Source organism: Anarrhichthys ocellatus, unplaced genomic scaffold, assembly GCF_004355925.1.
Source record: "Anarrhichthys ocellatus isolate YVR2014 unplaced genomic scaffold, GSC_Weel_1.0 scaffold42, whole genome shotgun sequence".
Classification (NCBI taxonomy): Eukaryota; Metazoa; Chordata; class Actinopteri; order Perciformes; family Anarhichadidae; genus Anarrhichthys; species Anarrhichthys ocellatus.
In genome coordinates, this window is record NW_022280072.1 from 1029458 (window position 1) to 1054289 (window position 24832).

The 24832-nt window shown below is 41.8% G+C and overlaps 2 protein-coding genes across 4 annotated transcripts; one reads left to right on the forward strand and one right to left on the reverse strand.

The window, feature by feature from the left end:
- The first annotated feature begins 357 nt into the window (after positions 1-357).
- Positions 358-16892, forward strand: LOC116394944 (semaphorin-4E). 2 transcript variants are annotated; one of them, XM_031868356.1, is made up of 14 exons: positions 358-462; positions 7820-8269; positions 8573-8715; positions 10105-10167; positions 10565-10663; positions 11447-11546; positions 11878-11988; positions 12177-12328; positions 12499-12671; positions 13201-13357; positions 13471-13693; positions 14932-15047; positions 15313-15532; positions 15633-16892. In XM_031868356.1, exons 2-14 carry the CDS (start codon positions 8161-8163, stop codon positions 16397-16399), a joined length of 2433 nt encoding a protein of 810 aa, XP_031724216.1. In that variant the 5' UTR covers positions 358-462; positions 7820-8160; the 3' UTR covers positions 16400-16892. The 2 variants fall into 2 exon arrangements, with proteins under 2 accessions (XP_031724216.1, XP_031724217.1); XM_031868357.1 differs by having other exon boundaries at positions 358-457.
- A 2697-nt stretch (positions 16893-19589) lies between these two features.
- scamp4 (secretory carrier membrane protein 4) lies at positions 19590-24518 on the reverse strand. Of its 2 annotated transcripts, none has more exons than XM_031868359.1 (7): positions 24434-24518; positions 24122-24148; positions 23551-23679; positions 23267-23423; positions 22829-22930; positions 21398-21485; positions 19590-21244 (listed from the first exon to the last, which is right to left on the reverse strand). In XM_031868359.1, exons 2-7 carry the CDS (start codon positions 24126-24128, stop codon positions 21056-21058), a joined length of 672 nt encoding a protein of 223 aa, XP_031724219.1. In that variant the 5' UTR covers positions 24129-24148; positions 24434-24518; the 3' UTR covers positions 19590-21055. The 2 variants fall into 2 exon arrangements, with proteins under 2 accessions (XP_031724219.1, XP_031724218.1); XM_031868358.1 differs by having other exon boundaries at positions 21398-21515.
- Between the last annotated feature and the right edge of the window lie 314 nt (positions 24519-24832).

A 24832-nucleotide genomic window follows, 5' to 3' on the forward strand; every position in this document is an offset into this window, starting at 1 on the left:
TTGAGTGATTTTTGTTGTCAAATGTGTGCTTGTTGTTGGAGCTATATTGAGATTTTAAGATACTGGAAAAACTGTTTTTTGCTGCACAGTTTGTAATATCTTGAATGTTACATGTTATTGGTGTCCTGTCAGAAATATCACAATTTAATGTTGCATTTCAGCATAAAACAAATAAAACAAATAAGAGCAAAAGTCGTCTAAATCAAAGGAACATTAATATCATGTTGCGATTCCAACAGATTACCTGCAGTTTTTTGTTTTTTTTTAAGAAAAGGTACAATCAGTCACATGACCAGGCTCTGCCTACCGCTGAGAGCTGCCTGGTGTAATCGCTCCCTGCAGGAATTATATGTTGGAGTGAACGTTACAGGTGGAGCGGAGAGCGTCGAGCCGGATCCAGGACTAGAAAAACAGCAGCGGTCTCTACTGTCTCCGATGTGGATCCTTCACAGCCCCTGTACGGTGAGCCTGAAGCGGACTCACGAGCCGCTGTTGTGACTTATTCACTTGTTTGTGCGCAGGTTTGTTTTTTGTTGTTGTTGCTCCCACAGGCTTAATATGTTTTTTTCCACGGAGCCCGGGCTGGTTGTGGGAATTGGATTGGCAACCTGTGTGGTTGAGAGGATGCACACACTGTAACTTATCTGTCTTATCTAAGATTATAGGATAGATCTAATAATAGCAGGCGAAAGCTAGACTAAGCAGTAGTAGGATATGGGTTTAGAGTGCAAACACTTCACACCGCAGCGCAGACAGCGTGACGGTGAGGGGAAAACGCTCCAACTTGTTCTGTCGCTGGGAAAGTGTCAAAGCGACGGATATATGTGGTTAAATCCTGTGGGGACATTATTTGGAACCACAAGCCAAACAGTTTTAAAAACAAACGACAAACCAGTTAGTTTAAAATGCGCAAATATCTCGTAAATAATCCACAAAAGGAAACATGAAGAAATGGTGCCGGTTTACATTTTTTGCACAGCTAAATGTCAATACTGCTACATCAGTAATTCACTACCTAAATCTAAATGTGTTTGCATCTCTCTGACTGAATGTTATAGGGGGGGGGGGTCAACGTGGTATTTAAGGGTGTGCAGTTTTGTGGATGGTGAGAATGAGAGCACACGATACGCATGCGTCTGGCTGAGCGAGCAGAGGATATATACTAAGTGCTGTCAGTGCACTTATTACTCAGGGGATTGCCCAATCTTAGCTGTCATACTGCAGCTCAGTGGGGTCACGGGGTGTCAAGGCAGGGCCGCACACTGCAACACCACAAATAATACACTGTGACTCTGAGCTGGAAATGATTCATGTCTCCTTAGTGTTTTACTGTTAGTGCAGCACACCAGTGTTTGCAATGATCAGTCATCGGTGCATAAAAAGAAAGCTATTTTATTCGGTGTCGAGTTGAACTCACTGGATGTTCTCTGAACTGCTGCTTCATGTTGTTTTACATGTCAACAGTGAAGACACACAGCTCACGTGCCAACGTTTTCCTACAGGTAAAAAACACAGTCTGTTTAGTGGCAGCATCTCTGACACACATGTTAAATATAAACCAGTGAGTTACTGCTGATGAGACACACACACAAGTCATAAACTGGCTGATGAGCTCATGATCAGATGGACTCCCATGGTCAGTAAAGTGACTGTTAGAGATTTAATAGGCCTGTCACCATAACGGATCGACCGTTTTATGCCACTGATATAATATAATAGCAAAATAACGCAGGTATATCCTTTAAAAAAAGACAACAAACTATTCAGACATTGGAATTCAAATGCCAAAAAAGCTTTGTTAACAAAAAGCACAATGTCCAAATCTTATAATGGCAGTGAAAACCCTGCTGTTTACTCGGCATCATGTTGGCTAAAATGTTGGTGACATTCTTATGTTAACAAACAGGCATGTAAACACAAGGGACAATATCGAGGTCAGTTAAAATGATCGAGGTCCTGTTCATACATCGTACAATAAGTCAATTACGTTGGAAATGATCGAGGTAATCTTCATATCGTACGATAAATCAACACAGTAATTATAGTGACAGCCCTAGTTTGATCACATGATTCTGGAGAATGACAACAGGAAAAAGCAGTTTAGTTGTTGTGAGTGGCACATTGTAGTTTTGTTATAGAAATTTTTTTAGTATGTGGCGCTTCCATGATCGTCTTGCCATTCTTCTGAATACATAATTCATTGTGCTGACTGAAGCTAGAATGATTTCCCAATAATCAATGATTGGTTCGAGCAAGAAATAGCAAAAGTTTCTTTGTTCCAGGTTCTCCAATGTGAGGGTTTGCTGCTTTTCTGTGCTTCACATCATTGTAAAGTGAATATCGTTGTGTTTTGGACCGCTGCTCAGACAAAACGAGACATCTGAAGACATCACCTTGGACACTTGTGACTATTTTCTAACATTTTATAGATCAATCAATTAAGAAAATAATGGAAAACTGAACAAATATTGAAAGAGTTGGCCTGGTATTGACTCTGTGGAGTCACTAAATGAGTTCCTTGGCTTTGATTTTCAATCCAAACACCGCATTTTGTTTTCTTGGGTGTTCCCGTCTGTCAGTGAACTTGTCACACAACACAAGTCGAGCAGACAGAAATTTTCGAGTGTTCATATTTTCCTTTTGTCCTGCTGAAACTTGCCCGGGTGTGTTTCTCTGTGTGTGTGTGTGTATGTGTGTGTGTGTGTGTGTGCGTTCAAGCATGCACTCACACTCAACCAGACTTGTCTCATCCATGACAAAGTCAGTTGTCAGAGCAGAGGCAACTATCTTATTGAACAGGTTGTTGCATTTGTAATGTTGTTTGCTTAGTTATCCGTCAGGTTAATGATGCGTGCGGTACAACGTGAACAAGCACAGCATGTTTTTGAAGTATCGTTTTCAGCTAATTGCAACTCTCCTGCACATCAGAACAAAAGGTGGCGAACCACCGTCATTATGTCAAAAAGAACGGTTTGTTTCAGCCGTCTGAGTTTGCAAAAATATAACCCGTTGCTGAAATGGAGGGTGTGTGTTTTTCCAGTGAGTGTTTCACAACAGAGTCTGTGACACAAGGAGTGTCAAAGTTGAACAGCCTCCCACAACCGGTTTCCTGTTTAGGCCCCTGTGATGGAAGACTGTATCATGGTCGGCTCACCATACTACGTCACCATACTACGTCTGACTGGCTAGAAAACAGGCACCCTGGCAGTCAGCCAGCGACTCAACCAGCATCGAACCCGTAGACCAGTTAGTCAGCCAGTCGGGTAAATCAGTTACAGCCGGAGGAGGAGGCCTCGCCCAAACAGCACAAACAGCGTATAGGGCAGTCATACAAATGAAGCCGGGGCCCACGCAGTCACAGCTGTTTGACTGTTCACAAGGCTTTTTTGGATTTGTTATACTCAGGGTGATGAAGGCACCAGTGTGCCTGTCTGTGCACGCTTCACACTCTGCTGTTTGGAGTTTTTATTTTACTTTGTACGCTGCACCCAAGTCGTGGTGAGAATCCATCGTAGAGTACTGAAGATACGGTGGAGGCTCCCCTGAGCAGGCTATAAATATCCTCGCGCTTCAAGTGGTTTGAGTGCGTAGAGATACGACTGGAAGGCTTCTTCAGCGTATTGTAGGCCTACTGGTTCATGTGCAGCCTGTTTAACCCACAGTTGACGAGTGAACACAAAAAAAACACCAGTCGGCTGTGCTAACCTGTTTAAGGCGGGAGATTAACTTTCACATTGGGATGTAAAGAAACTATTTTAAGTCACACTCTCGCTGTTTGTTCTGTTTTTTTTAGGAGCTCATCTTCCCCGATGTCGACTGTGCCTTTTGTGGTTCATAGTGGTCTACGTTTTATGCAGATACTGTACTATTTTACTCATGAACAACGCCATTCATAGATATTCCACTTCTTCTCTAATGTGCGTGTGTCACAGGGGGATGTATTGGCCCCTGCAGCTTTTGCTGCCCGTACATGAATCAGCGTAAATAAAAGACACAACTGGATTTCACAACGGTCTTTCTCAAGGTACGCTTTGCCTCAGTGGAGAGCACACTCAGATGTTATCATAAACTTTGGTTAAACGTTATACACAATCAGCAGAATTCCACACGCCTTTAATAATGACTTGCTTGTACAAATAAAGGTGTGTGATTAATAAACAAAAGGGTCATAAACCGCTTTGTGACATGTCATCAAGTCTGCAGCTACTAAAGCTGCTGCACCATTAACAAATGGGTTTTGGCAGTGATGTGAGGCCTTCTTCTATCAGGTAAGGGGTCAAACAGTCCATGGGAGGGTCTTTCCTGATGAATTTTAAAGAACAAAGAAGTAGCAAAGGTGGAGGACACAGAGACATAAATAGTCATAATCTTACACCCAAAGTTACTTGTAGCCATGCATTATATTGATTATTGCTCATATGGAAATCTTGAAGCAGCAATAATCAATATTTTTTATGAACAACAGATCAAATAAAAAAATGTTTTGGTTTTCTGACCCACAAACAAAACCCAAAACTGCTCGCTAAGCCTTCCACCATATTGACAACATTGACCTTGATCATTTTTGTTGACCTCGATTTCGTCCGTTGTGTTTACATGCGTGTTTGTTTTCATGATAAAGAGTGTCACCAACATTTCAGCCAACACAATGCCAGAATAGTCAGGGTTTTGCCTCATTATAAGACTTGTTGTTAACAGAGCCCGAGAGTCCATTTTAATAATTGTATTTTGATTTTTTTTAATCTATGTTTCATTTATTTAGATGTTCACATAACAATTCCAATGTCGGAATATTCTTAAGAATTAAAAGTTCATCGCTCTTTGATGGAATGTACTTCGCAATTATTTCTGGGACAACATAACGTCCAAAAAAAGTAGTTATCACGACAGGCCAGCTGCTCGCAGTAACCTTAAGTCTACTTAAAGCCTCCTGACGAGCACCAAATAACAGACAGACAAAGTTAGCAACCAGCTGGTGAAGGAAGTGCAGCATTTAGCAGATAAAAAGCCACACTTGTTTCCCTGTGGAGTTGACCCGAACAGACCTAAAGTAGAGTAAATATTAGACTTTTGTTCATCAGGTGGCCAAACACTGACAAAGACTCCAGATGAATGCTGATGCTGTTCTGTGACCGCTGAATGTGTCAATAGGTCGATAAAATGTTCACCACAACACATTCACAGCATAACGCACCATGTCAACATGTCATATGACTCTGCTTACTGATTGGCTGCAGGTTTTCTCTGACCACACTTTGCCGCTAAAATTTAAACTATGCCCAACGTTTAGTTTAGCCGCCCGCTGCTTTACATAGACATTGCTTGGCAGGCTGCTCTGGTGTGTTTTTGGCGTAAGGCTGTGTTTAACATTTAAATGACTTGACGTTGATGTTGAGATTTTTTCAAAGTTAGAAATGTAAAGTAAAGAAAGGACTGAAAAAAATGTAATTTCATTTGAATTAAGTAACTTGACAGACCAAATTTAAGAGTCTTTTCTTTATAAGAAGAGCAGCTTTGTGCAACTGGTGAATGGTGAAGTTTTGTCTAAAAAAACCTCAGCTGTGCACATCCCCACCCCCCAAACACACACACACACACATACTCAGACACACACACACACCCTAGCCACACATGCACATGTCAGTGTGTGAGTGTGACCATAGATGAACAAAGAAACAGAGAACAGAGGGCCGACTGCTGCACGCTCTTCTATTGGTGCAGCCGTACCTGCCTGTCTGCACTATTTGGAAGCATCTGTCAAACTCTGTGGAAAAACAACCTGCAGTCATTTCATTCAGCTGTAGCTCACAACCTACACAGCCCCCCTCACAGCCTGAGGGGGAAAGACATGCGAGACATCGGCGCTCTGACAACAGATGAGCAGTCCTACACATGCAGCAGCTCGCCTCGCTGTGTCAAGTAACAACGAGGTGAGAGCACGGCAGGTTTTTTGCAAAACGCACATTCAAAAACCCGAGGTTGTTCACAGGCACAAGGGAGTCGACCGCCTGTCTGTCTCTCGAGGAAATTTTGGATGCTGTCATTTAAGCTTCTGTCAAACAGTCGAGGACTCTGGTGTGTGTCTCAAGGGACGCAACTCTGTGAAATCTGCTGTATTTTTACTCTCCCTCGCTCTGCGAGCTTAAAAAACCCAAACAACACTTGCAAAGCGGCTGTGTGGTGCGGCTGCTTTTTTTTTGTGGCATGCACCAAAAAAAAAAAGATAAGAGTAGTTGTTTTTTTTTACCTTGCGAGTCTGCTCTTAAAGTATGCTTTGTGTGTTATTCTGAGGGGAAAAAAGAAGTGCCTTGATGAATTTTGAATGAGGCCGCGCCGCTCAGTTTGTCAAAACAGACAGAAAATTCGTCAAAGAAGTGGAAGGTCTCATACAGTGTGAATCCCAGAGTAGGGATGGAGCTTTGTGGAGCTGTGTATTATTGTGATCTGCATGCATGCCCAAACCTGAACTGATCCCCCCCCCCCTCTGCCGCGTGGACCCTGCTGAGCCCAGAGGAAGCAGGTTTATCAGGGAGGAGGACAGGAAGAGCCAGAGTGGAGGAGGAAGAGAGAGTGGGGGGTCGGTGGGGCAGCATGGCAGAATGTCACTTGACACCAGTTTCCTCTGTGAGCTTTACACCTATGACTTCTCATTGTTGTGACTGTAAGTGGTGCTGCACTCCTCTGATGTAACAACAAGGTGGCATTTGTCCCTGTTTTGCCTTTTTTGACAAATATACTTCCGACGACAATTTCTATCTGAAGGCCTCTGATAACAAATTTGGGGGAACTTGGACATTTGAAATGTATATTTACCGAGCAGGGAGAGTCAAAATAGAGATACTTTTGAGTTTGAGAATTGTAGGATCCAGTGTTTTTGGCCTGATACTCTGCACCGAATTCAGGATATCTTGGCTGATTTTGACCGTTCTGGGTTTAATCTGTCTCTCATGAGTAGGGTTGTAACGGTATACTAGTATCAGGGTGTACCGCGGTATTAAAATGAAGGTTCATCATACCGTGTACATTTGCTTATCTGTGGTATTTGTGTGTGTGTGAGAGTTAAAGGTACAGACATGAGTAATCCGGCTGCTACTGTATATGGTAATTGTTAATAATAATAATAATTTTAAAAGCTCACAGCTGATGTTTTTCACGTGTTTAGTGCTGCTAACGTGTAAGCTAACATGCTTTAGTTATTTAACATATAATAGTTATATGCAATTTAAAAAAGAATTCAGCTTTATTATTATTTTTTTATTATTCTGTTCTCATTCCTTTAAGGGTCATTGTATAAATATTGTATTGTGTGTCTGTATATATATATATATATGTGTATATATATATATATATATATTTTTGTTTCACAGGTAGGAAAAGATGATTGGATTTTGATGTAGGAATACAAAGAAATAGATTTTTTATATTTACTTTGCATAAATTGTTAAATAGGTGCACAGTATCACTGGGGATTTTTCATTTCATCTCAACTTTAAGAAGCAGGATTTTCTCGCAGTTCTCTAGTGAACGGTCTGAAAGATCTGATGTCTATGTTTCTTTCATTCCTGCTACCGATCCATTTACTGCATATATTTTCTTTTTGATAAATATATTAAATAAATAACTGCTGGTAGACACAATCACATTCACACTGCGGTTATTGTCTTTATAATAATCATCCACGAATGATGAAGTGTGCAACAGAAAAAGGGGATTTATTAAGACTTAAAAGCCTGGAATTATCTTCAGTCTTAGCATTAAACTCAGTCTTTCCATGTCACTGATCTTTTTAATAATGTAGATGTTTTCATATCTCTCCTAGAGATGGGCACCATAAAGATGATCTCCTCCAGCATCCCTCACCAGTAGCTGGGCAGCATGGCTCCTGTTCCTCCTTCCAGAGAGGACACCAGTAGCTCATTAGCGCTGCGCTGGAGGCTAACACCGACATAGAGCTCCTCACCACGCAGGACGCTGACTGAGCCGCACCCCACGGGCCTGGTTAAACACACGTATGAGCTGTATCACAAGGACGACTTGTGCCGGAGCAGCAGCAACGTCTGACTGAGACACTAAACCATGTTCTGTCCCTGATTGGGTGCTTTGGCGGCAGAGCTGGACCGTGCAGCTCTTCCACATTTAGTCAAACCCGGACTTTGAGCCATGTTTCTTCTCTGGGCCCTGAGCATCGTCTGTGGATTGATGCTCCAGGTTTCATACAGTGCACTCAACACTCATTATTGTGTCCCACGAAAGACCGTCCCCTACCAGAGTAAGTCCTCAGTGCTTCCTCACTAATATGTCATGGGATATTCCTTCTGTTTCTGGAAGATTTACTTCTCTGTTTGACCAGTAAATAGAATTCATCACAGCTTCATGATGTATGTGATTATTTGAACCGAGCGAATAAGCAGTGTAACTTTAACTTCTTCGTTTTTCTGCTTGGCTTGGACAAGTTTGTACAATTTCAATGAATTTGCATTTTATTTTTTGCTGTGGGAGCGTTTTCCCAACTGCACAGAGTCACAACAGCTAAAACGTAGATAAGCAATGCAGATGCTCTACTTTTTTTTAGACGAGCTGAAGTTGTTCAAAGAAGAGGGGATCTTCAACTACTCCACTATGTTGATGAGAGATGACCTGGGTGTGCTGCTGCTGGGGGCCCGAGAGGCCGTATACGCTCTGGACATCAACGACGTCTCCGTCAGAAAGGCTGCGGTAAGAACACGTGAAGGGATCCATCCAAAAAGAGATGAACATTTTTTAACAAAATGTCTGTTCTGATCAGCTGTGTTGTGTTTGAAGCAGAACACTTTTATATTAACATTCAAATTGTCTTTTGGCAGATTAAATAGCTCTCAATAAACAACAGATTAAAAATGGAAGATTTATTGAACATTTATGATGTTTTATTGAAGTGGTCAAAGGCATTTCATCAAATAATCAGTAAGCCACTCAAGGCCGGATTTGTCTTTCCTTATCATGAGTTATATCAGTGGTTCCTAAATGTTTTAGTTCATAATATAATATAATCCTTTAAAGGAGACAAATCATGCTCATATCCAGGTTCATACTTGTGCTTTGGGGTTTCTGCTAGAACACATTTACATGCTTTAATGTTCAGCAAACACACTATTTTTCTCAAATTATGTGTCTGAATACACCTGTATTCACCCTCTGTCGGAAACGCTCCATTTTAGCGCCTGTCTCTTTTAGGCTCCCTCTCAAAAAAGCCCAGTCTGCTCTGGTTGGCATTTGAGAAAAATACAGCGCACCTTTGCAAAGGCAGTTCTCAAACTCTGGCCGGAGATACTCAGATGGGGGTCGGTATATTATAATGAGCCTGCATGTGACATAGCAAAATCTAATTTTGGCTTTTTGAATCACATGATTTCTGATCTTGGCAGCCCACAAAAAAATGACTCGGCCGTCTCAGTTCACAATTTAAAGGTCGGTATGCACTCCAGATTCCCAAATGTATGTGCACAAGCACTGAAAGAAGTGAGTTTTTCATGATATGTCCCCTTTAAAATGAAGTAATGTCTATTTGTGACACTACATTAGAGGTAATGGTGGTGGTGTAGATGTAAATTATGAGTTTAAGATTTCTCCCTCAGCATGTCTGAAGGATTTTTGGAGCCTCACAAAGCGAAAGTATCCCGTTTATCTTGGCGCGAGAACATTTCAGTAACATTTGATGATCAGTTCATGCCTCCAGTAAGTGTATTCTTTGTGTATCTTTCTCTGCCCTCTTTCACTATTTTAAGAGACTGTACCTTGGCTCACCGAAACACGCCAGATTGCGTAATGAACTGCTCTCAAATCAGCTGCCAGTTCAACACTGTTTTCTATTTGGCCCGTGCACATTTGCTTGAGGGATTTGAATGAATAATGGTCTTGTTGGACTCCACACGGTGGTCTGTGGGTTCATAATTGTAGTTGCACAGCTAACAGTCACAACGGAAGAGGGACTGGTGTCCCAGCCTGCAGACAAGCAGTGAAATGTGTGAGAGCAAACGGGTCATAGCTCCACTGCCAACGGGCTTCGAGTTGCGACACCGTTCCTACGTGCTTTGACAAGAACACCTGTCCCCTCTGTTGATGCAGGTGTATTGGCGAGTCACCGAGGAGAAACAGAGGGAGTGCACCTACAAAGGAAAACATGCTGAGGTTTGTGAAACGTCTTTCAAAACAGAGCTCGCATACGCTAACTTTTTACTTCTGGGGTAAGGACACAGCCTTAAAGGATGGCTGCTGAGTGAAAGCAGTTCACCCCCATATGAAGTTTATCTCTGTGCATCTGTAAATCATTTATATGAGAGTGTTTTTGTTTTTTTTTCCTTTTCAAGTCTACACAGAGCTCTCTTTGAAGCTCTTTGCTTCCAGCTCTGTACCTAATGTCCAAATAAAGGCACAAGAGGGAAATGCATGTACACAGCCTTGACCTTCTGGTCACCAGCTCAACCCCAGGCAGCCTGTGTGTGTGTGTGTGGCATGTTTGTGTTTTTTTGCGGCTGAACTAACAGAGCTCCGACCTTGGCATTCCCTCTGCTGGATCTTGTTGCAGGTGGAATGCCGTAACTACATTCGAATCCTGCACAGAGTGAACGACACGACTATGTATGTGTGCGGCACAAATGCTTTCAGCCCCATCTGTGATTATATGGTAAGTAAACTTTAGTAAGTAGAGATTCAATGGGGAGTTAGTTTAGATGTGGTTTCTGTTGACAAGGACCTCTGTTTATTATGAGGGGGTCATGGTTTGAGTCATTCCAATTATCTGCAAGCCCTTTTCCTTTTATTTTGATTGTAAACCCGTCATGGGCTTCAGTGCTCCTGACTTAAAGGGATAGCGTGGATGTTTTGAAGTGGGGTTGTATGAGGTACTTATCCATAGTCAGTGCACTACCTACAGTAGATGGCGGTCGGCACGGCCCGAGTTTGAAGAAACAAACAGGAGTACCAGCATGGGAGCAAAGTAATGTACTGCTGTGGACGTAGCCAACAGATAAACGTATATCGATATCAGTTTAAATGTACGCTATATTTAGAATATTTTCACTGCTTTACCTCGCCGTCAGACAGCCGAGGAACTGAAGCTGTTGTCTATACTCTCTTCAAATCCACAAAACTCCATTGACAAAAACAGTAATTTTACCTCTCAGAGGAATGAGCCTCTTAAAGGTATCACCAAGGAGAATGAAATGGTTCCTATGTGCAGAACCACAACAACAGCTAACTTTTACATGTATATATATATATATATTATATCTTCATCATGTTTTATCTTTTGGAGAATGGTGAGTAATAATGTTAATACACGCAGGTTGTAGTTAATGGGCTAATAGACTCAGTACTGTTTGCCAGTGCTGTGTCTGAATAAAACTGGCACCCTTTTCTCTCTCTTAACAAGTTTTTCTGTCCTCTCTCCCCCCTTCGTTTCCGACAGACGTTTGTTAATGGACAGCTGAGGTTGGAGGGAAAGCAGGAGGAGGGGAAGGGGAAGTGTCCTTTTGATCCCTTCCAGAGATACTCCTCCCTCATGGTCGGTGAGTGTCTGAGTCGGGTTTGCTGCCAACGGGAACAAAGCACAGAAAATTGCTGAGCGTTCAAAGTGCACCAACAGAAAATATTGCCGTGTGATAACTGTGTGCAGAATTTTACAAGACACACAAGACCTGAGCGCCAAATGTATTGGCACATGTTACAAATGGCACCCTCATAGCGCTAGCTGCTCACTCAACGTATGCACTTGTTAGTCAGACAAAGACGGTTGGATCAGTCCATTAGCCGGCATATAAATGAGATATTGGTCCCCCTTTAATATGAATAATGTATTTCCAGGAATTTTTCTCCTCACCTCTTCTTCCTGTCCGACAGGAAATGACCTGTATTCTGCTACATCCATCAACTTCTTGGGCTCTGAGCCGGTGGTTCTGCGCAGCTCCGACTTGGCTCTTCGCACAGAGTTTAAGAGCTCCTGGCTCAGTGGTGAGTTCCTCCCCTGCAAAAAAAAAAAAGAAAACTGTCCAGTTAAAGCTTTATATAATGGTGTGCAAAATTAAGAGGGAATCTACTGCAGCAACACTATTTATGCATGAGACAGTATTTTTTAGATATCTAGACTTTTCTGCACCTGTCCTAAATGTTAATTGCCTTTTTTTTAAACTTGATTTCAGAGCCAAACTTTGTCTACATGGAATTTGTGGGTGAGAGTTTTGATAGTCCTGATGGTGATGATGATAAGGTGTACATGTTCTTCAGCGAGAATGCCATGGAGTACGACTTCTACAGCAAAGTTGCAGTGTCTCGAGTGGCCCGTGTCTGCAAGGTATGATTACATATATACTGTATAAAAGCTTTTTCAGAGACGTGAAGAGAGATTAGGTTTAATAACATCCCTGTTTGAGAATGTGCAGTGATGTGTTTGGCCTCACGCTCTTTGTCTGACACACTGGTCTGGTTGTTGTGTTTAAGAGGAGTATCTGTCTCTGTGTTTAGGGGGATATGGGCGGCCAGCGGACACTGCAGAGGAAATGGACGACGTTCCTGAAAGCTCGTCTGGATTGTTCCCTCCCTGAACCCAGCCTGCCCCCCATTGTCCAGGATGTCTTCCTGCTGAAGGACGAGGACTGGAGGGAGAGCGTCTTCTACGCCGTCTTCACTCCGCAGTCGTACGTGCTTAAATTCAAATCCTGTAGTTTTATGTCTTAGGATGGGTGTCGAGCTCTGTCAAGGTAGGAGTCAATGTGGAAGATTTAAAAAGGGTGTCTATATTTACAAAATGACTGGTCAAAAACAAAACAAAAACTTTAAAGAATATTGTCCTTTTGATTCATTCATTATGTCAACATACGCCACTTAGCAGTTAATATATATCATATATTTTTTTTTCCATTAGCATTTGAATTTTGTCCTACATTAGTTTTTTACTGATGGATAGTCACAAAATATGTATATAAAAAATTAAATAGATAAATATATATATCAATAAATATATATATATATATATATATATATATATATATATATATGAACTGTATATATAAAGGCTAAAAACACAATAACATCCAGTCTAAATAAACAGCAGGCACAAATAAAAAAGAAATGAACAGATAACATTTAAAAGATATTCTCCAGTCACTCAACTGTACAGTATTTAGCAGTTTGCTTGACTAAATGCGTTTGGTTTGGTGTTTCCAGGAGCTTGTCCCAGGTTTCTGCAGTATGTGCATTTAGAGTGTCTGACATTCGAAACATTTTCAACGAGGGCAAGTTTAAGACACCTGTCGCTGTGGAGACGTCCCACGTGAAGTGGGTGATGTACACCGGAGAAGTGCCAGTCCCCAGACCAGGAGCGGTGAGTCTACAGACTTTGTTGCAGCCAGAAGTGATTCTGGATATCAAAGCGTTCTGAGTGTTTCATATGAAAAATAACCCACACAATTCTGAACTGAGGTTTTGCAATTTCAGTGCATCAATAACGTGGCACGTAACATGGGGATGCATCGCTCTCTGGACCTTCCTGACAAAACCCTCCAGTTCATCAGGGACCGCCCCCTCATGGACGATGCTGTTCACCCGCTGACAGGAGGCCCGCTGCTGGTCAAGAGGGGAGCTTTGCTGACTCGGATTGTAGTGGACAGCGTGTTGGCACTGGACGGACAGAGATATGCAGTCATGTTCATTGGCACTGGTAAACTAAACTATGGGATATCTCTTAAAAAATTAGGTTTTACAAAGATGAAAGTAGACCTGAACTGATTTTGGGGCTATTAGTTTTCTGTATGAATATTCTGGTTAGTTAAACTTAAAAGCCCTTGAAATTCTTGGTTTTAAGTATTTCTCCATAATGTAAAATGTTCAGTCAAATAAAAAAAAAAGTAGTTTTATATTAAAGGTGAATACTTCACCCCCAAAATGACCATTTGTATATCAATTTCTCACCCAGTGTTACCTTGAAGTCATGATGACAACTTTTTCATAATTTTCGCATACCTCACTCGGTGTGAAGGCATGCGAGAAAAACAAAGTGTGCTTCAAGAATATAAGATAACAGACGGGGAGTAATTGATATACAAATGGTCATTTTGTGGGTGAAGTATGTCTTATACTGTCAAACAAAGAATTGACTTTAAAATCCTGCTGCTGGTTTATAAAGCACTGAATGGTTTAGGGCCAAAATACATCTCTGATCTGCTGCTACCTTATGAACCATCCCGACCCCTTAGGTCGTCTGGGACCGGTCTACTTTCTGTTCCCAGAGTCAGAACTAAACATGGAGAAGCAGTGTTCAGTTTTTCTGCTCCACATATCTGGAACAAAGTCCCAGAAAGTTGCAGGTCTGCTGAGACCCTCAGCTCCTTTAAATCAAGACTGAAGATTTTTCTGTTTGCTGCTGCCTTTAATTGAACCAGATTCAATTAATATATTAATCAATTTCCTGCATTTCTGCATTTTACTATGCTTTTAATGGTTTTATGTGAAGCACTTTGAATTACCTTGTTGTTGAAATGTGCTACACAAATAAACTTGACTTGCCTTGCCTTGCCTTATACAGTTTAACACTCAAAGACTCTCATCTGTTTCACTATGACTGTGTGGTTTGTTCCAATTTGATTGGCCTACAATCACTACAACTGTTTTTGTTTATTCAAATGTTGCGAAACTCTGTCTGATTGGTGCACAGTAAGTATGTGACATCATCTTTCTCCAACTTCAAACCAGGCACAAAAGCAAAGGCAAAAACACCAAATACAGAAGATGTTTGTGTTTCCACGTAGGAATCTATTGGTGATAGTCAGAATCAAACACCTTCAGAATCAAAAGCCATCAGTACCTCTTAAGACACACATTCTGTATAAGTAGTGAGAGTTACTACTATGTGCTTATTATATGGGTATTAGATGGCCATTTCTTTTTGTGTCCTGATAGAAAACGGTTACATTCAGAAGGCTGTCAACTACGCAGGAGAGATGTTCATCATTGAGGAAGTTCAGCTGTATGAGAGCCCCGTGCCTATTAGCATCCTGCGCCTCTCGTCCAGCAAGGTAACTCCTACTAAGTTTAACACACTGTGGCAAATATGGTTCGTTAGCTCACCGTCATCATAGTTTATAATCATTTACTGGTGTTGGACAATAAGCTTCAGTCAGACTTTATATCTTAATTTAAATATCCTGTCACTCAATTGCTTCTAACAGGCAGTAGAGAGGCTTCAGTTGAAATGAAGATGAAATGCTTTTGGGTTAATTTGTGTGTGTGTGTGTGTGTGTGTGTGTGTGTGTGTGTGTGTGTGTGTGCATCTGCCAATAGGGCCAACTGTATGCAGGTTCAGCGTTTGGTGTTATCCAGATGCCGGTCAGTAACTGCAGCCGCTATGACTCCTGTGTGGACTGCATCCTGGCCAGGGATCCTTACTGTGTCTGGGACTTCACCACCCAGCAGTGCTCCTCAGTCCACAGCTCGTCATCCTCCTCAAGCACTGCAATACAGAGTCTGAAGGAGGGAGACGTCACGCAATGTCCCCAGCCAGGTACGTGGACTTGTTTTGCATGCATTGCGGGCAATACTTTTCGTATGAATCTTATCCATCAGCATGCGGTGAGACCAACTTAATGTGTGTGTATTTATAGATCCAGTCGCAGCTGTGGACTTTACCCTCGTTCCAGAGAACAACATCCAGCTGCCTTGCCAGCTCCACTCCAATTTGGCACAGGTCCTGTGGCGATTCTCTGACCAAACACTTCACTCCGGCAACAAATACTACATCTACAGCGGAGGCCTCCTCATCCTGGGCGCCTCGGAGTCGGACACCGGCCTTTACACGTGTGACTCGGTGGAGCTGATCAACGGGAGGGCGTACAACCGGACTGTGGCGGTTTATCGATTACAGCTCGGCTCCGGCGCAGGAGCGGCAGGCGGCACGACTCATGGCAACGAGGTGACAAATAACTCAAACTCTACTCACAGTCTGAACCCAGCCGCACCGGGGCCGGCGCCAAACCCGGACACCGAGGACCCGCTGTCCCCCGAGAACCAAAGCGACACGCACAGGGTGACCCGTTTGGAGGTGGCCGTGGCTCTGCTGTCGCTGCTTTGTCTCTCCCTGATGGCCGTCATATTCTGGATCTGGAGTCAGGGACGTTCAAAGGAGTGCTTCAAATTTGCAAAGCGCACCGGTGAAAGCGAGGGGCAGAGGCAGTCGGCGGAATACACGCACATCCAGAACAGGACTTCAGAGATAAAGCTCCTGGGACCCGAGCCTGGAAGACCTTGCAGTGCCAACAATAATCACTCTGCTGTTGACTTCAAAGGGAACAGGGAGCACCACTTCACACCCATGGCCAACATTTCAAGTCTGGACGGTCTGGGATATATAAATGATGAGTCAGAGATTTGACTCTGCTGAGCTATAGAACTCAATCAAAGGCCGACAACAGTGCACCAATTATCTCCCTATAGGTGTGCTACTGTGGAGAAAAAGTTTTCGAATTATAAATTCTTTTGATTGGTGTCCTGTTCCTCTTTGCCAATTTCCTCCACTGTCTATCATTTCTGTACGCGGACGAGGCAGCTCACGTTCACTGTAAAGACTTCTCTGGTGGAACTTTCACTCCAGGAAACAGTTGAAAAGACATTTTTTTTTGTATATATATTGTTTTGTATAATGTTAAATTGTGAATACACACTGTGTAATATATTGAGTACAGGCAAGAGCGTTTTTATTTTCAACTATTATTTATTTGTCGCAATGACGTTTTTCTTTCAGCAATCATAATATGTGTGATCTAAGTCTTAGGTCTCTTAAATAGAGTCAGCAACAATGAACAAGTAGCAAACACTGACCTCTTGTTTCCAGGCAGATTTCATTTCATAAACTGTTTATTCAGTCAGAGAGCATACTGTCCAGTCTGTGGTTGTGTTAATGATTGATCAATAGCTTGTACTTCTTATTTCCTGGGTAGCAGTAAAAAAGCAATAGACTACAGACTTACTGCTGTGATTAAAGGCACAGTGTGTAAGATTTGGTGGCATCTAGTGTGGCAGACAGGCAGCAAGCAACCTCTGGATCTGAAAAATGCATTGAACTTGCATTCTTTCTAGTGGCCATCAGGGGGCGATTGTAAAGAAGTCTATGAGAAAATGACTCTTATTTAATGTATCACATCAGTAAACACTATAAATATGAGTTTATCGTCTCAATCTCTAGTTTCAAGTCTTCTTCAGTACAGCATGATGTTCAGTTAGTAAATTATGGTCCATTTAGAATAAAATGGACCATAAAGCAGGGTATGCTTTATGGCAACCTTGTGATTGACAGGTCACTGCCGTTACCAGAGCCGTACACGGCGTCTCCTCGTCACTCCTTTGGAGTCCAAATATGGTCACTTCTGTTCGCTGGTTGCAAAAAAAACAATATCGCGACAGCCAAAATGCCGAACTCGAGGATTCCAAACGTCAGTCCACAAATCAATGGGTGACATCACAAAGAATGTCCTCTTCTTATATACAGTCTCTGGTTGCAGATTGCAACCAACTGAATACCGGTCTGCTCACTCCATTTCCACGACTGTAGTAATGTGAGCCGCCGAGTGCAAAGTAACGCCGTTCACCTGGCTCAGAGGCCTTAACATAATAATAATATTATATTCCATTTCTGCTAATAGAGCCCCCTAAATGCTACGCACTGTGCCTATAGGTGATTTAAAGTGAACTTCATAACTCTGTCTTCCATAACAAACACATACGATTATTTCACTGCAGTAAATGTTGTGTCATCATTGAGAGTGAACTAGCGTATCATTGGGAAGCAGAAGTGTGGGCTTCAGTGAATCAGTGCATCTGAGACAAAGCACGGACAAGAATTTTGTTGGTTTTTTGTGTACAATTTTTGGGGAAATGCCGCCCTTTTTAATAATAATAAACTTCATTGGGAGTTTCATGTGTGTCTAGCTATCAGTAGTGATTACCTTCTCTCTCAGTTCAACCGCTTGTTGTCTTGATGTTTTCCAACAGATACTCTTGTGGGTTGTGTGGCGGGATGATAACAACACAAATACGCCGACTCCACTGTTACCTCAGACCTGTTTGTTTTTGTCGAAAAAAAGTCTTCGACCAAACCAAATTACAGGAATGTAGCTCAGTATCTGCTCTGTGTTTTTCACACCGTCATTAACAACAGTGCTCAGAGCCGCCTTATACTTCATCTCAAGCATGTACTGTAGATATAAGAAAGGGTCGAAGTGAGCCTCTGCTCAATTATTCAGCATAAAGACGTCGTCATGAACAGAATTAATTCAATTATATTGATCTCACAAGGCAATACATTCATATATTTCCAATGCAGTTGCTTAGCATGGGAACATGTATAATGCAACTACCGTTTCAGTTTCTTTATTCTAAAAAAAGCCAGACAGCTTCTACTGAGTTGTTCATAAATTTCAGAAATCACTGTCTTTTATTATTTTTTTAGCTGCCCTCTCTCCTGTTCATCAGCCAGACTTTCACTCCCAGGATTTTAATGAGCTCCTACTTTTAGTTCAGGCTGTCGTGTCATCACGCCATGATGCTCGCAGGCTTCTTTTTATCCCACTAGCAGTTTCTTTGAACATTCCTTACTTCTATTTCTGAATAAATCAATCCGACGGCAGTATTTCTTTGCCAGTGTAAAGATTTTACACTGAGAACACAGCAAAAAGTGGGCACCAAAAGGCACAACCGGACTCGTGGCCCAGAGTAACTGCATCTTTGAAGCCTGTATTTTGTATCTGTTTGTTGTAAAAGAGCTTTAAAAGCTGAAGGATGATAGAGTTGTCTAATGCCACAGAGAGACATCTTTTTATAGTCTTTAAATTGACATGAAAACATAAACAAGTCAATAATAATACTTTCTCATATAACAGCAATAATACTGCATACAAAGATTGTGAAAAGTATATCTGACCTTTAAAGGGGAACTATGCCCATTTTCAAAATTCATACGTGTTTTTCCTATATTCTAAAAAATATTAGTAATTGATGAACTTTTCCCAAATCCAAAAACCAGAGTTATAAAACTCAAATTTGAGATGTCATCGAGAGTAAAGTGTCATGGAGTCGCTCCATAAACCAAATAAACAAACAGTAGCATCTATCTTTTCGGGCGCACTGAACTATAATTATGTCACTTCCTGAGAGCCTCCTTTCCGACCTCGTGTGATCAAACTATTTGTGAGAATCAAAAAGTCTGAACTAATTAAAAAATATATTACGCTTAGAAAAGTGGAATCTTGTACACTGAAGCGTCACTGATGTGACGGAGCTGCCCGCCATAGTCTGTTATGAACATTTATTGTCACTACAGCATTGCATTATGGGATATTTATGTCGGCATAGCGCCTAGTGTTTCTGGCTTCGAGGGAAAGAGTAGCTCATGTTCACAAATACTGACTGGACTTTAAGCCATTGAACGTACTGGAACTCTTTATGGAGAAGGTGTTCCCCTTTAACACTTGACTGTAATGTGAAACTAGATGTGCTCAAGCTACAAAACCCTTGAGTGGATAATATACAACAGTGTTTGAGTAATAAATAGTCAAACTCAGACAATATGCGAATAAGAATATTTATTGAAATAGTGCAATATTTACAGGTCACTTTAACATATCCATTTTCAAAATACTAATCTTGGCCGTTGGCCACGAAGGACACTTTCGTATCAAGAAAAGAAAAACAAGTCAAACGATGAGGCTGCAGGCACCTTTTACTTCCAGTTAGTCCGTAAACTACTTTTTGTGTCATTGAGCCAAAATAAAAGTAGCTCAACTTCTTGATTATCTTCATACAAAGCCACAGTCACTGGGTTTAATCTTTACCGATGTTTGTTAGAATGACAGTGAATCAGCCCAGAAGTACCAGACTGTATTTAAACACACTGTGACTACAATTACATGCAAGATTTAATTTCACCGCTTTCCAGTCCATTTGTATATCGGTTACATGAGGTCACTTCATTGAAAATAAGAGAATCCTGTTCAGTCCAACTCCTATGATCGGCTGCATGCAACAACCATGCTGCAGTCACCCAGACACAGAAATTCAGTCCATGTGAGGAAAGTGAAAGTGACCGGAACCTTGGTAATAGCAGATAAGGTTCTGTCACTGCAGGGCGCTAAACCACTAAAAGCAAACAGTGCAGCTTTGGAAATGCACAAACTGAGAACACAACATCTACTTTTGGGTGCGACCTTTTTTTTTTTTTTTTTTTTACAGCATCAAAATAATGGAAAAAATGTGTTTTGGCAAATTAGTGCTCCGTGAGAAATCACAGGGGAGGATTACGCACCAACAACAGCTTTTGAAATGTTTCTAATCGTTGCTTCACTGAAGCACAAGTCCAGTTCAGCAACAACAACAACTAAAGGCAGCGCTTGTTAAGGTGAAAGTCAAGCAAGATATTTTTAACATACAAAATCATCTGCACGCAATATTAAGGCGCATTTCAAGATATCACAGCCAAAGCAGGCGAGCATGGAGAATTCAAGCACAGCGTATCAAAAATAAACTGAACTCCTGACAGAATAGTACACAGAAAATAACTAAGAATACAAATCGTGCAGTTCTCAGACGTGCTCTTGTTACAAAAGGGAAAGAAAAGAAAAAAACTCCGTTGTTTGGCACACTATGATTCCTATCATGCAGATTTGGCATTTCATAAAACTATCATAAAGATCCATAAGGCACACATCTTTCTTATACCGCTATCCTTAACAGTTTGCACTATTTTTGATATTCCAATTGCATAATTGCAAGACTTTTGAGCATAAAAGTGTCTCTCATTCATTTAAATAAACTAGATGTAAACAAAAGTGGAAATGGAATGGCATCATTAGAAGATATGACAAAACTATTTGATAAAACATTATTTTAAAGCAATCTTATCTTCTCATTCAAAAATAATAATAATATATATACCCATGCATTTTGTCAGGTACGGGTAAGATGATATGGTGCTGAGTTGCGTTGCTGTGCAGAGGCGACCGGCTGTCTGTCTCCACCTAGATGCAACTCTCAGCTATCACCAGTGACTGTTGTCGGGATAGCTGGGCACCGCGGCCGGGTACTGGGGCAAGCTGGGGCCTTGGGCCGACTGAGCCACAGCGTTGAACCCCGCTTGTCTCACCGGTGCGCTCTTCCACAACCCGGTGCTCCACTCTTCCTGAGCGTGCTTCATGCTGCCACCGCCGCCGCGGTACATTCTGTGCACCTGCCACAAGAAAAGAAAGAGAGGGGGGGGGGGGGGAGGGTTCATGTGTGTTTGGGACAGTTTTCAAGCGTCTGTGGGAGACAACCCCCCCCCCCCCTCCCCCAAAAAAAAATAAAAAATGCAAGTGTGTTTTCAGCGTATGCGTTCACTCACCTTGATGAGAACCAGTGCCATTAAAGCGGTGACCACAGTGAAGAGCAGAGTTGTCATAAGCATCACTATAGCAGAGCCCAGATTCTGGCTGAAAAACATCACTGTCACAATCCAGCCGCTTCGATGTGTTGATGAGAGTGAGATGGAGTAGCACGGGTTAGTGTATCACACAGTATGCAATTAGAAAAGTGGATTTAATACAAATACCCAAGGTTACTAATGAGCCATTAAAGGGATAGTATGGGTGTTTTGAACTGGGGTTGTATGAGGTTCTCATCCATAGTCAGTGTATTACTCTACAGTAGATGATGTCAGCACAGCCCCAGTTTAGAGATGCAGACACGAGTAACAGCACGGGAGAAAAGCCATGTACTGCTGTGGACGAGGGCAGCAGCTAAACGTGCTTTAGACACCTAAAAACATCACTTTACTCTTTATTTAGAATATTTTCACTGCCTCACCTCGCCGTCAGACAGCCCTTTGCGACGAGGAACTGAAGCTGTTATCTATACTCTCTTTAAAACCACGAGACTCCTTTGACAAAAACAGTAATTTTACCTCTCAGAACACAGGAGTCGCCGGTCTATCGCTGCCCTGATTATTTAGTTTGTTTATGTAATTGTGTGACTTTGGTGTTTTAAAGGCTTATTTCCGATTCACCAAAGTCACACAAACAAACAAACTGATCGAGGCAGCGGTAGACCAGCAACTCCTGTGTTCTGTGAGGTAAAATTACTGGTTTTGTCAAAGGAGTCTTGTAGATTTAAAGAGAGCAAACACGGATATAACGGCTTCAGTTCCCCGTCAGAAAAGATGGTCTGACTGCTACGTTAAGGCAGAGAAAGTATTCTGAATATAGTGTACACTAAAACTGATATTGTTTATAGGTGGGCCTTTCTTAAGTATGTTTTGCTGCTGCCCCGTTGACAGCAGAACACTGCTGTGCTCTTGTGCGCCTATCTGTTTTTACAAACTGTAAAACAGTGGCTATGGATAAGTAACTCATACAACCCGACTTAAAGAAATCCAAACTTTCCCTCTAAGCAGTGAGGAAACAGATATGTGGTGGCAAACAGCGTTCTGGTGATCAGTGTAGAACTGACTAATATTGGAAGTCAATGGACGTAACATAACAAAAGAATACCTTTCTTAAGGTTACGGATGAAACCTTTCCTCCCCTATTTACATTTAATATCAAGAGGCTGATGGTCAATTAATAGAAACAAAACTGTAAAAAGCTGAAGATTGTAAATACGACTCCCCAATTAGTCGTGTGTGAAATTCAAGCGTCTGATGGAAAATTCATTTTCCAGCTGCCTTGATCATTTGACAAAAGCCCTCGTGACCCACTCGCTGGTACAAAAAACAACACCAAAGAAACTGGCAGGCAACATGCGCACAGCCCTCCAAAGCTGGTTTGGTTCAACTCACCTTGTTCCCCAGCCAGGTATGCCGATAGTCTGGATGAGGGCCAAGACACACTGGAGGAAGAAGATGAAGAAGAAGGCCATGAAGTTGAACGAGCTATCGGCCCTGTGAACAAAGGAGAAGACCAAAGAGATGATACGGTGGAACACGAGGCTCTATTTATGCTGCTGCTTCCTCCTACTAGTTTTCAACATGTGGGTCTTTTTAATATCACATAAAAACACAACTTCACACTTGTTTCACAAAAGTGTGAAAAGTACAATTAAAAAAACAGTAGTATGTTTGGGATTCTGCCTGTGTGTGTGTGTGTATGTGTGTGTGTTTTACATGCGACGTCTCCTTCTTGTGTGTGTGATGTGATATTTTAACCTGTGAAGTACCTAGAGGCTCTTTTTTGGGCAGGGTTCACTTTAAATATGACATTTTCAGACGGTGACTAACCTGAAGGCTTTGTAGATTGGTCGAAACCAACAGGTGTAACTGCACGGGCTGAAGAGGATGAGCCAGAGGAGGGAAAAGCCGAAGTTCATGGCATTTCCACCCCCAGCCCACCAAGCGATACATGAGATCACATTTAAACACAGCGTGCCCGAATACACTGCGGGGGAAGAGAGGACCGTGGAGACGTGGAGAAAAGAGAAAAAGAGAGTAAGGGTCGTGATGCATGTTCGTCTTCAGAAGAAATGACAAACACAAAGTTAGGAAACATATGCGACAACACGCACTCATCCATAGTGTGTAGATTCTGCGCAACAACTGCTGGTGGGGTTCAGGAATTTCCTCTTCAATGTTGTGGTAGAAGCACGGCTTTATTCTCATGAACTGAGGGATGGGAGGGAAGTTATTCACCTGATCTGGAACAGAAGAAAGCTCTCATTATGATGTTACCGTCTCAATATTATATGTGTGTATTTGAGGGCAGAAGAGAGAGGAATGGAGAAAAGTGGAATGTGGATGGATGGATAGATAGATAGATAGATAGATAGATAGATGCATAAATGGATAGATAGATAGATAGATAAATAGATAGATAGATAGATAAATGGATAGATGCATAAATGGATAGTTAGATAGATAGATACAAAGATAGATAGATAAATAGATAGATAGATAGATAAATGGATAGATGCATAAATGGATAGTTAGATAGATAGATACAAAGATAGATAGATAAATAGATAGATAGATAGATAGATAAATGGATAGATGCATAAATGGATAGTTAGATAGATAGATACAAAGGTAGATAGATAAATAGGTAGATAGATAGATAGAAACACGTTTAAAGTCACAAACCTCCCATCTTGTAATTCCAATTCTTTGCTGGATAGTAGAAAAATACAGAAATAATCTGTTAACACAATGAATTTACCGTTACATGCTACTGCTAACCATCAACCAGTTAAAGTAGTGGCTACACATTCCAACTTTAGTCTAACTGTTTACCAAAGCTAAAACAAACATTAAACTATCCAGCTTGACTGCAGTGATATTATACAGTAGATAGCTAAAGCACGCTGTTGAGTAACTCAGTAACGTTAACGTTAGTCCAGTGTATTTACACCGAACAAACCAACGTGACACTTAATACAGATATGTCAACATTACCGGAATATAGCGTGTATCTCTTCACGTTACCGACGACAACTGCAGAGGTCCGGGAATCATTCAGGATGCTCTTCTTCTTTTCTTTTTTCCCCCAAGCCCCTTCAACACACTGCGGCTGCGCCACATCGTAGCGTTTGTAGTTCTAGACTTGCTTACAGTCAACGCGCTCCCGGGCCTAAAGAACTACAAGTCCCAGGATTCACGTGAGCGGCATATGGGAAACGTGTGACTACAACGTGACACCCGATCAAAACGGCGATAACTCATGCAGCGATAACAATCTGTTAACAGTTTAGGACCTTCAGGGCAGAGGGTAGGCCTTTATCGGCTCGGAGCTCATTAGCGGAACACTTGTTGCCGTTATTGAACAACAGTTCAGTTCAACAGTTGACAACTTTA

What these genes read in the sequence shown, in the direction of transcription:
- LOC116394944 (XM_031868356.1), top strand. Translation starts at nt 8,161, where the DNA reads ATGTTTCTTCTCTGGGCCCTGAGCATCGTCTGTGGATTGATGCTCCAG. An exon ending in AAAGACCGTCCCCTACCAGA is followed by an intron (nt 8,270 to 8,572) that starts GTAAGTCCTCAG and finishes ACTTTTTTTTAG; the next exon opens with ACGAGCTGAAGTTGTTCAAA. An exon ending in ACAAAGGAAAACATGCTGAG is followed by an intron (nt 10,168 to 10,564) that starts GTTTGTGAAACG and finishes ATCTTGTTGCAG; the next exon opens with GTGGAATGCCGTAACTACAT.
- scamp4 (XM_031868358.1), bottom strand. An exon ending in CCAATCTACAAAGCCTTCAG is followed by an intron (nt 22,931 to 23,266) that starts GTTAGTCACCGT and finishes CTTTGTTCACAG; the next exon opens with GGCCGATAGCTCGTTCAACT. An exon ending in TGGCACTGGTTCTCATCAAG is followed by an intron (nt 21,245 to 21,397) that starts GTGAGTGAACGC and finishes TTCTTGTGGCAG; the next exon opens with GTGCACAGAATGTACCGCGG.